The sequence below is a fragment of the Anopheles aquasalis genome, chromosome 2, assembly GCF_943734665.1.
Source record: "Anopheles aquasalis chromosome 2, idAnoAquaMG_Q_19, whole genome shotgun sequence".
In the NCBI taxonomy this organism is placed as follows: domain Eukaryota; kingdom Metazoa; phylum Arthropoda; class Insecta; order Diptera; family Culicidae; genus Anopheles; species Anopheles aquasalis.
Window position 1 is genome coordinate 5,337,501 of NC_064877.1, and position 12,500 is coordinate 5,350,000.

At 47.5% G+C, this 12,500-nt stretch overlaps 1 protein-coding gene across 2 annotated transcripts in view; it reads right to left on the reverse strand.

The window, feature by feature from the left end:
• The window catches only part of LOC126573337 (adenylate cyclase type 6), a 70,491-nt gene that overhangs the window by 19,054 nt on the left and 38,937 nt on the right, over positions 1-12,500 (reverse strand). For both annotated transcript variants that reach the window (XM_050233358.1, XM_050233359.1), the window contains 2 exons: positions 10,260-10,356; positions 4,060-4,199 (listed from right to left, as the gene is read on the reverse strand). In XM_050233358.1, the coding sequence (XP_050089315.1) occupies positions 4,060-4,199; positions 10,260-10,356 (237 nt within the window). The remainder of the gene's footprint in view (positions 1-4,059; positions 4,200-10,259; positions 10,357-12,500) is intronic.

The window sequence follows — 12,500 nt, forward strand, 5'->3', positions numbered from 1 at the left end:
GACGCTAAATCCCCGCCATCAGCGAACGTGCACCACTAGCTCCGCACACTTTGCTCACAATTGAGCTTTTCCACCCATCGGGTGTGGCCCTTAATTTGCTTCATTTAGGAGTTGATCTTGGTGATCAAAACTCGTGTGAATCGCACTCGCAACGATTCGCACTCTTGCAGCAGCGAGCTTAGCGAATTATTATAAACCAATAAAAAGGTGAAACGGTTTAATGTTTGCAAACTTGTACGACACGCTGCACCACCGAGCGCGCATAAGCTGCATAATATGTACGTACCAGCCAACCCCCCGCGGGGGCGATGCAATTAGCCACTATGCAACGATGGTTGCCACCGTCTCTCTCCTCGCTGGTGAAACTGCATCTGAGCCACTCGTGCAACTTTCAGCAGCCTCAGGCCACTCGTAGTACAGAAGTGAAGCGAAAGTTACCGTACGGTTGTGGCACATAAAAAGCAAACTTTTCCTATGCGAGCACTCTCCCAAGCACCTTTAGATGACTGCGTAGACTATGCCGTGCCGTGCGGCATGCGATCAGTTACTTGATTCGCTCATAAAAATGTTGATGAAAAAGTGGTTCATTAAAGCCAGCACGAGGTGAGCAGCGAGGTAGTAGCGAGCGCAAATGAAATAAGTGCAAATTGGAGCGCTTCCTGGACATCAAAAATGTAATGCAGTTGTGTGTCCGCACATTACGGAATGTCGTAAATCCAATATCACCACTGTTCGCCGGAGGTCTTTGGAGCAAAACAAACAGCAACTCCCGCTATTCCCCTGTACGGTAACCTGTAACGGAGGCCACCAGCAAAGCCAACAATCATCAACGGGAATCTTATCTGTGCTGGTAGTTCGCTTGCAAAGGAAACTGTCATCTGGCTCGTGCACCAGGCCAACGCAAGACCATGGCAAAGGAAATGGGTCAGTGCTAAGACACACACATATTATACGGTATTTGTGGCACTGCTTGCAGCAGTAGATGCAGGGCGTTGCACTGAATCATAGCGAGATTGCTGCTTACAGCATGGAGCATGAAGCGGTTGCCGGGATAAGAACGGTGAATTTACAGAAAATAGATTGCGACCTAACGCTCGGTGATAGGAAGGGATTCCAGTGGGAAGCATGTGGGTGTGCTGACGAGGGACTGCAGCAGTAGAAAGCACTACCCACTAACGCCGCCACGCGTCGAGTGGCAGACAAGACAAGCGAAAGCATCGAGCATCGAGCATCGGGAATGTAAATCTCAGTCTAATCCCTCCTGCTCGTGACTAGTGCCGACTGGTGGTGCAAGCAATGCCATTGCTTGTCTGCAACGCCGTCGAGTGTTATTGTACACCGACCACCGACCGGGAATGGACGTTTCGACATGAGTCAATGACAATCAGCTCAGCCGCTCGTGTTCGTGATGGGAAAACATTTGGTTTTAGCCTTTTCCTCCAATCCGTTACCACAAACACAATGGTTCTGTTTTCTATAAAAACGAATCCTTTGGTGTCGGATGAGTCTCTCCCGCTCAATCTATTGATTCCTATCTGTACCCAGCTTATGGAAGTGTCCGTGACAGGCGTCAACGCTCGATTGACTTAAATCAATCAAAGCATAAAGTTAGTTTTGTTTTATCCATTTTTTAGCACAACACCGTGCACCCAGAATTGATGAATTCATCTTTCATTTTGTAAATGGTGGACCAAATTTGCCTGCTAGATGGACATCACTTGAATTATTTATTAAAACTAGAGTCGATCGATGCAATATTGATACCGAAGGAACGTTCTGGTTCTCAATCAAATTTGCAAAACATTTTTATGGATTTTTATTTCCGCCAGATTTCAAATCAATTAAAAACAATCCATCTGAATCACGAAACGCCATAATGCCATGCGATTTATGCTTCGTGGCTTACTTTTCAATATTCAACCGCGTACTGAATAATGAAATGAAGCATGATTTTGATTCTTGGCCCCTGGCAACAACGTTTCTTTCGTGAGGTCGTCACAACCAGCTTACAAGCCCAACAAGAAAAGGTTAATTATTATTCACATTGTTCTGCGGTCGAATTGCGTCGACCACAAGAAGGCATAAAGCAGGATCCTTTTTTCACAAAAAGCCCCGTTACCGCAAGGGTGGTTTTGTGTATTGCCGCTGGTTGTTGGAAAACGGGTTTCCCTCCAAGATGGTAATGCTTCACTCAAAGTGACCTAAATAACCGTAAAATGCTGGGTTCTAGTATTATCGTAAACCTTCTGAGCACCTTTTTGACTTTTCTTTCCCCGGACATCACCCAGGACAGAAGAAGGACATTTCGGTTCAAAACAAGAAACCATAACTACAAAGAACGAACGAACGAACGAACGTTCCCCAGGAGAACCCCGTTGGCATAGCTAAGTGACATGCACCGGGCTATCGGTTGCCCTTAGAATGTCTTTGGGATTTATGGTACAACAGTTTCCTTTCCTTCAGCGGATGACCTTCGTGGAGGTTTGTCTCCCGATAGTGCCGGAGGACTCGAAGGAAACGGAACTCCTTATATGGTTTCGTTGGCAACTTCGAACTGATTGAATTCAGGAGCCCCTCCCGGTTCAGGTTGAACCCATTGTCGTCTTGTGCTGCTTCATTTCCATTTCATCAGTTTGCTTTCCCGGGAACTGGTTGAGCTGGATTGTCAAGGTAACTAGAACCACAGTGTCTTCCACTGGTCGACAACGTCTACTACCCTAAAGATGCTCCCGTGCTTTGTGTATATGCCCAGAGAGGATTGCTTAAAAGGTTTCCTGCAAAATGGGACTGAAACCGATGCTCCACGCCCAGCTATCGAGCGCATTGACACAACGGAATGCGATGCAGCACCGGAGAGGCTTCGCAGAGGAAGCAACAGATGCTACACAGTTTACGCTACCCCGCCATCCCAACTACTGCACTGTTGCCAGCCGTTGTTTCAAGGAAAAAGTTGATTCCATTTGTCATAAAACCAGGTGCTGTTCCAGCTCAAGCGTGCGGATTGTTGCCCGCCACTGCAGCAACGTATTGTTCCGCGAGCCCGTCCCGAGCTGTAGACGTCGCAGTCCTGTCGAAGCATTTATTCACGTTTTGCATTTTTATGCAGCTCGGCTGCTGCCCGCCGGGGATAGTGGCAGCACGCTCGCATCGCATAACGAACAAATATGTTGCGAGAAGCATACAAATCGACAGAACGGTGGCAAAAGGAGGCAAAAAGGAGGATCTTAACAAAAACGAGAAAAGTTTTTCATTTTCCTACCACCCAGCCCAGGCGTTCTGGCGAGCGGGTCCGTGATTCGTTATTCATTTTTATTTCATTTTTATTTACATTCCGCTATGCTGCCAGTGTACATACGCCCGTGCGCCTGTTCCGGTTTCAATAGCGTAGCTTTTCGTTGAAAACAATCCATATGAAGTGAGAAAATAAAAAGAATGGAAAGAAAAGTGGTGCATCACCATGCTGAAACGCAACTTCAACTGGCGGCCAGTCAAATAGAAGTTCGCACTACGTGAGGCTTCCGCTTCTATGGTGCATGTTCTGTTGACGCTATTGGCCGTAAAATGTGCCAATATATTGTAGCTTCGCAGAGAGATTGAATAACTGGGTGCAGCAACATGCATTCGTTCGTTACTTTATCTTTGGAATTTTTCATTTAGAAGAGTTTTCTTTACTTTTAAAACTTTAAATCGACCTACTCCCGTGCAAATACCTTCGTCCACTGCGTTGCCGTTCTTTACTGGTGCACCAAGACAAACAATCTTTCAACTTCATTACTGGGCGTGCGCGCGGATCCTGTGGACCGCTTTAGCATTTTCATTACTCCTTCATCGTTGAGCTTTATCACTTGGTGATGGTGGGATTGCGGCACCTCCTCTTTGCTTCTTTGGTCTTTCTGACTTAGATCTGTCCCAGATACTTGTATTTAGCCGCAAGTCTATCAAAAAGTCGGTTCTGCTCTGCAATGGTGTAACGGATTCCCCGCTCCGGCCGGTCCGTGCAAGTGGACTTTATGTTTATCTTTAGCCAAAGCGTACGGTACGGTTTGCTGTTGGACTTACCTGCACATTTTTGAACTTGTGCGAGCAGATGACACCGTTGAACAAACATTTGATCGTGTTCCAGCAGCGGGATGTATCGAAGACGCCTTCGGCGGTGTTGTTTATGTTTAGGTTGTTCAGCGGTTCCAGCTCCTCTTGTGCTGCGGAATGGACAAGTGAAATGGGTGGATCAGCGGATCGACTTGTGGAAAGAACATCTCATTTCGCTTCCATCTCGGGACGTATTATGAAATCAAATGGTTGTGTGTAGTTAAATAAATCAATTCTCAACGAACCACACGTGCCACCGACACTGAATAATCAACTTTCTCACGATTAGTTGAAGCTCAATTTGCTGTTGAAATAATCGTTGAAACACCACGAACCTGCACTAACGACCATCCAAGGGGGCGGAATTCACTTCACATTACGGACGCATGCTTGGATTGTCAGAGTTGATACAGGTAGGGCAGTGAAACGGATCCCCGGATGAGCTGCCCTCTCTCTCTCTCTCACTCTGCCTTAACCTCAATTACAGTAATTGACGTCTAATTGGCATGTAAACTGGTGTTTGTGGTTTTCTTCTACCCTACTACCCTAACGCACACACTAACCCACCCACAAATGGACGGCCTGGGAGGTTAGTTTTACACTCATTACCGGCACCACCGCCGGTAGACTAATAGCTACCCTCCAGTGTGAACTGCTCGCCACTCGTCTGCCACCCCTCGCGATGGATTCATCTGGATATGCTAATTCCGGCACTCCGCTTAGCAGTGAGTAGCACCCGGATCACAAATCACACAGCCACGGGCATCTTGCAACCGCAATCGTCATCGAACAGCAATCTGGTAATCGATACGATGCCCAATGCAATAGTTACACAGCCGTGCAGGCCTGGGTTCGGACCTTGGCTGACCTTCAAGTAACTGTTTCTGGCAGTTCATCGACTGTTTAACGAGGTGGCTTTATTTATAGAAAATTTATGGGATAACAGCTGCGTTACCGGAAAGGTGAATAAAGATTCGATTGCCCTCGGATCTGCCACGATTCGTTAATGCTACACTCGAACATCAATCCAGTGTCATGACCGTTGACCGTTCTCCAGATTCAACAGGCTGCTTCAACCAATCGTAGGGGGATTCACCGATGCCGACGACACTGAAGAGGAGTTAGGGGCCATCAAGTTGACCTCTCGAGTGCAGCTTTGACTTTGGCACAATTACTCGATCGAAGTCCTTGAGGCGTCCGCTCGTATCGATTTTTCTTTCCACCGTGCATCCCTTTTTGTCGTGGCACCATCGAAGGAGTGAGGAAAGTGAAAAAAAACACTCATTCCTCACTTCCACAGGTTTTCGCGGTTGCCACAGGACATCCACAAACCGCCCGCAGTCAGTGTCTCCATTTACTCGCCGAGCTGCGAGCAGCGCTCCCAAAGTGAGAGGGATCACTTCCGCAGCGTAAGAGAGCGTACCGGGGTGGCATGATAAAGTTAAGCTGATTTATTTCGATTCTTTTGAATCCTTTTTGGGCTCCTCGAGAGTCGTTCGAGTCGTTCGAGTCGTTTGCCGTTTGCTCACCCCACCATCCCGGCTCTTTCCTGCCTAAATGCCTTTCAGGCGCAGAGAGTACGAAGCCATCCGCGCGGTGTTGAATCGTATTTGTGGGGGTGCGAGGGAGTGGAGGCTGGCAACAAATACTCACAATATGGTTTGAGTAATCGTTTGGTAAATGTTACCATTAGGATACTGGTGGAGGGGCGCTACAAGTACGTTTAGCTTGCCATTCCGTAAAGGCTGCAACTGCAGGGACTACAAAGAAAGGACTTTTCACCAAATTTGAATGTAAAGTCGCAGACAATCTTCAAAGTCTGTGGCAGGTGAGTGGCAGCTCGAGCAAATTTTCAAATTGGTCCCATCAGTAGATTAGAGCAACTTGTTGGCTAACTTCATTATGTTGCTTCGCAGATGATTCGATTTAATGGACCTGTTTAATTCATGCACGTTGGAATAACATAACCAGATATCGAAACGAAATTTAGATCTGCTTTTTTTAATACTAATCTTAATGTGAATGTGTGATAGATACACGCAAACCGTGTAAAAGATCATTAGCCGCATGGTAAACGATAGTCCATTTTCCAATTTCCTGTTCAACTCCCTTTCGATCCAATCGAAATTAGATCGAAACGGAAAATACCTGCAACCGATACCACCCTCGCTGGAAATGGAAAAAGAACTCGGAATCTTGGAATCTAGTGGTGGTATGGTCCGATCCGGCCCAAGCGCACTACTGTAAAGTGCCCACCATCACCACAAACCACGGCTTCATCGAAGTTAATCGGAAGCACTCTATTGTGGCCCATCATTTATGGAAGAGACCAGAAGCCAGAAACCTGTGGTCGGCCCGGCTCGGACGACATGGTCGGTCACGGATGGTCTCGGAGAAAGAGGACGACCACACATACACCCTCACACAGAGGACAGTGAAATGAAAAGCCCCAGGCCCACTAGGCTGCTTGCTAGGGGAACGTGTATAAACATCATATTTCATAACGTGGCCATAGACTTCCGGCTTCGCTCGTCCCGTTCTCCGGGAAGACCTTGGGTGGCTAATAGTTGCCATCAACAGAGAGGGTTTGTTGTCAGCGTCGACTCGTTTCAGGTAGCGGTGCAAAGGATGTCTCCGTAGTTTCATTTTGAAATTTCTTCTCCATCCTTTGGAATGACGACGCTAGCGATGGCGCAGTGCAGCGTGGCGCTTAGCGACGTTTAACAACATTAAGAAGCTTCAACTATACGTGAAAGGAGACGACACAGAACGAGAGGTAATCCGCAATGCATCGGACTCTGGCACAGGATTAAAACTGTCAGAAACCGTGTAGCAACGCTCGGACACTAATACCACTCTTCGGGATTCTCGTGCACTTCTCAGCGGTCAATCGTTAATGTAGTGGCCGCTCAACGACACATTCCGCAATGGCTTTATCTCAAGTAGAACAAATCAAATAATCCCGACGTTTAGCCCTTTTAACAGCTAAAAGCTGGTGGAACAGAAAGATGCCCGTTACGCCCAAGTCGATTATCATTGTGTCGATCGGTAATGGGCCAGCGGTTGCATTTTGTGGCTCCTGTGGCATTAGGCCGGCTCCTTATCTTGATGTGGAGTTTCTCCTTCACAGCAACTTTTCTCTAACAAAGCAGAACAACTTTCATTATCACTGCACGACGACAGACGACACTAGAAGTGGATGCTTTTGCTGAACCTCGCTAGAAAAGTTAAAGCAAACTTTGCGTCCGTTGTCCAGCTGTGGGCACGTCGACGAGCAACAAAAAATCGAGAAACTTCATTCTTCGTTCTCACGAAGGACGAGTGGCTGCTTGTGGCACAACTCTGTCCAAAGCGCTCCACACATGCCGGCAAACTTGATCGCACGACGACGACACCGAAGAACAACGACGAAAACAGCAAATAAACTTCCACCCCCTCCCCATTGGTGCAGGATTGTCAATTTCTTGTTGTCCTGTCGGTTTTCCGATTGCCTTTTCCGTCCCATTGCCATGTTATTTCTGTCCCTTTAACGACGCCATGTCGACATTCTTGCTTCTAGACACTTGAGACTGGCATCGTCTCAGTGGCATGCGGTTCATTGTTAGTGCAACGCTTGCTAGGTGTTTAGGATCTTGGATTAAAGGTGCATGCTGCAGGGGAGATGGCATTATGGTTCGTTAAAAGTTTACGGCAGACGTAAAACTTTACGCGGTAAGTGATTGATTCCTAGAGAGGATTGGATTAGTTTTCAACGGAATTGATTGTGATCTCCTTCAACACCAGCCTGGCCTAGGGTTTTTTTTATGCATTTGCGATACAAAGCATCTCATTTTTGCAAGGAAATAGCTCGATCGAGGAATCATTTTCACGCTTTGGAATTATAATTTTAAAACACCCTGTTATTTCCTTGTGAAACGATGATCAAACACAAATAAAGTCAAAGTGAACAAAGTGGCCACCAATTCGTGAACGAACCTGAACAAACCATTCCAAAAGGTGTTCTCGGTCGCTGGTTCACCGATTCGCACGCCGGAATGGTAGCAAACAACAGCAAATAGCAAGCGATCAAGCGATGGTGTTCTCTCATCCGTAACCTCAATCCCACGGTTGGTTGTCTGTGAAATTTGATTTCAATTCCTATCCGCAATATATTTGCTTACACTGCGTCGGTGCGGGAAGCAGTATCATCCCCAGGAATCATTGTCCGTACTCGGTTGTATGAAGTACTCGGCACTACTATCTTACTTGCTTGTTTGTTTTCCTTGCTTTTTTTTCGTCCTAGACCGAAAACGAGGGTGCTACCGGGTCAAAGAGCGTGTTTGAAAACGATTCATAGAACGACTTCTAACGGCGGCCGGTTCACTTCGGGGGTCCCGGATCGTTCGTTCGCAGCTTACGCCACACTTGAACAGACGCTAAAGTCATCGTCGTCGCCGTGTGTTCGGAACCGCCACACAACACACGGCCAGGCGAATTCAATTACAGAAACTTTGCTGCTCTGTCTCTGCATCCGGTCAAAGGGCGAGCCGGTGTGTACGCGCGTCGCATGTAAACACCATCAACGGCTGACGGCTTTCCCAGGAGAGTTTCTGGGCTCGGCTCGGCTTGGCTTTGTGTTCTTACAAGCGCTCGTGACTCGTGGCCAGTGTGAAAAGTGTCACCAGTCGCGACATGGTCTCGATGTTGCTCGATGGATGAACTTGGAACAATTTAATAATGCAGCAGGACACAAACAATGTCCTGCATTACAAATCGCCCCCCACCACCTTTGTTTCACCTTCACCTCCTTGAGCATGAGTCAGTGACAGTGTTGGGATGCATCGAAAGTTACAAATTCCTACTGGTTCCGAGCGTGTTATTGGCTGTCGACAACGACACCTGAAGAGGGGAGACTCGGAGGCCGGGTAAGTGACGTAAAAGCACCGAAACCAATTTCGGTAACTCGTTACCCGATAAGTCGAGCCAAACGGCCCCCTTTCATCTCTACGGCGCTAACGACGTCGACAGACAGGCACGTTGAGTGCTGATAAATGAAGTTATACTTCCGGGAAGTCACGTCGCTACTACCTGGCGTCCCAGAGAGAAGCAATGCGCCCGGGTGACAAAGGTGCCAAGGAGCTAGATGATGATGATGATGATGCCGTTACGAGTCTCTTGTGGGAGACAACGAAAGGGAGGGAGAGCGAGCGAAAATCTCGAGGATGGCTATTTTGTGAAATCGAATAACTCGTTCTCAATCCCAAAGCTTTGGATTCAACAACGCGGGCCACGAGGGCTTTGAGGGTAGTTGGAAATTGAAAGACGAAACCCAGTTCAGCCCAGTGAGTGAGTGCGAGCTGCGTAATGTATGCTTTTGACGTCTGACGGCTCTTACCCGACTCACCTGCTGTCTGCTTCTGCGATGTGCCCGGTTCGGTTTGTGAAGCGAGGTGCAATAAGCCATTGGCCTGATTTACATATCGACCTCAAGCAACGAGCTTTATGAACCAGCCAGCCGACAGTCAGTCAGTCATCCAGTCTGGACTGAAAGGCATTTGTGGAGCAGATGGCTCCTGTTGTTAATTAAAGTAATATGCATTTTTAATTAATACCATCCAACCAACCAGCATGCCAGCCTGTCAGCCAGTCAGCCAGTATCTTCTCTATTCACTCGGCCTCATTTAGTGCACGAGGGTTGCGAGGGCAAACAAGCGCAGGCAGACAAAGGTTAGCCTGGAAATGAATGCCCAGAGACCACAGCATGGAGCAGTCGCCATACATATTTCTCCACGGCGACAGATGACGATGCTGGTGATGGTGTAGCCTTTGGGATTTATGCTCCACTTGGGCCATCTAACGGAGCCAGAACGGAGGTAGAACCTACGCCGGCCTTAGTCGACTCTTCCAGGTGAATGCCAGGATGAAGGCCAGGTGAAGAAGAAATTATTATCTCTCCGAGCGATAATTCTATCGCATTCAATTACGCTCCAGCGATGATTAATACAATTTGATAATGATTTCCCCCAGGGTTACCCCGGGCCAACCGTGGGCCAACAATGTCTTAACGAGAGAAAATTCGTCGTCGGCAACGCGCGGGAGTATGCGGGAAAGTTTGTCAACAGCGCGGCGCACACGCTAACGAACGAATGAGAAAATTAAACAGAATGCGGGCCACGTTTAGCGACACTTACCGGCGCCACTGTAGATCTGAAAGCTCTTCTTCCTTATCGACGGTGTACCGGAGTAGTTGGAGTTGGTGTCGTCCAGGTTGAACGCCGTCACTCCGGCCTGCCAGACACGAGGGAACGGCGCGTTGTGCAAGCGCCAGCGCGTGTGATGGATACACCGAGAAAAGAGAAAAGGAAGAGAAAGAAGAAGGTGCATTAATTTTTCATCAAAATTTTTGTGAAACAAAACAGGTAAGTAAAGGCAAGTGGTGGCCAAATTTAATCAACTTCCGGTTTGGCGGGTGTGTGCAACGTAATCTTTGCTGCAGTTACATACCAGCGGACCTGCTGAGTGAGCCTCGGAGCGAAGTGAAGTAACGTGCAGCCACAAACACCCATCCAGTCCAGGACAAACTAATCTCCCGAAAAAACTCATTCTCCCTCGCCACGCTAATAAATACTTTGGGCACACGCCACACGCGATGCGATGCGATAGGTCACGGAGGACCCCGGGGACACGGAGATTGACATCGTTAAATGTTTCATAAATCACACAAAAAGTTAATCCATCCGGGCGCTAAATTGAGTCAGCAAGTAATTTCGTGCCAAAAAAAGCAACAGCACTCCCTAGCAGTAAAGTACGATGACCGCCAGTGTGCCAGTGAGTGGCCGAGTGAAGGTCATTATCATCATCGTCACCAACCAGCGGCGAGTCCTGCGACTGACCACGCCACGGTGGCACGTTTATGGCCTATAACGTAAACGGGATTAACGGGCGGAGAACGCCGAGACGACGGGTTTGACGATTGAAAGTTTTGTCACTTTGAAAGATTGTTTCGCGTTAAACGTAAATACGTCATCATGAGTTGGCTAAATGGATTCTACATGATCTGACCGAAGGGCAGGCAGACACTTTAACAATACTAAACATCTCTTTTAAGTACGTTTCTCTTACTTATTGGAGTGGAAAACGTATAAAAAATTCCAGCGAATAACTAGCTTCATAAATCCTAGTAACCTCAGCAGATCTGTCAGTGCAGTTCGCAATTTTCGCAAAAACCAAACAACCCTCGCCGCCTGGGTGAAGCTTATCTTGCTCACCGAATGTGCATCTGTACATTCGTTGAATGCGCTGATGAACCGGAAAGATTCCGTGATGAACATTTCCCACGCTCGCTGCGCTCCATAATTAATGATGTTTGGGCTTAAAGTTGATTACACTGCACACCTGCAGCCGGCCTTATTTATCAGGCAGCTGTTGGCTTCTGTGACCACTACAAGCACTATAAAAATGCGGCCAGTAGTGGGTCGCTAAATAAATATTTAAGGAAAAAACACAAATGAAATGAAATGAGAGAAAACTCAAGAGTAGGAGTTACTTTATTTTAAGAAAATTCATTTTCCTTAAGAGCAGCTGCCTTGACTAGCACAAGTGCTGCTTAATCTGCTCTTTGTGGTTCTTCCATGCAGTAGCTCCTTTCACGTCACGAGCACAGTAATCCCATTCATCTGTCCTGGAAACGGTGCACCCCGGAATGTGCACAACCATGGCAACGTGCTTATCATCATTATCGTATCCTTATCTGTAACTTTTCCGGTCTCAGTGTATGTTGCCATCGTGTGCTTGTGATGTGGCTACACAATCCGCGCATTGCACCGTGCAACAGTAAGGGCATCAACAAGCCTGCATGCATCATGATACGTGTTGCATCGTAAGGTGCACATCATCATCATCATCATCATCGCGAGCAACAACATCAACACACAATTCCATTGGTTGGAACAGTTCTCCAAAAATGCAGGGCAAAAAAGGGAAAAAAGGCATTTCCACGCTCTTTTCCTATCATTTCACTGCGCTGGTGGCATCGTGAAGGTTGGCAAATTGCAGTGCGAGTGAGGACGTGATTCGGATTACATGCACTTATGGCCGGAAGGCAGCTGGTGGTGGTGCTTCCCTAACTGGAGCCATTGCCAGAAGGTTTTTGTACCGCTGAGAGTGCACTCAGTGGCTATAGCAGAGGACGTTCCATTGTGGAATGTGCAGGTGCAGAAACAAGTACGATATGTGTGTGCAGCCGTGCAACGAAAGTTTAGCTCGCGTCGGTTTAGAATGCACCGGGGCAGATGCACCAGTCAGGAATGTCAGGAATGTTGTAGATGAAAAAGTAACCAACCATTTCCGGAACCCGTTTTTTTTTCGCCAACGGCCATTCTAAAAATAGGTCTATCCCCTTGCCTCATATTCTCCTATTCGTTCGTAGTTAA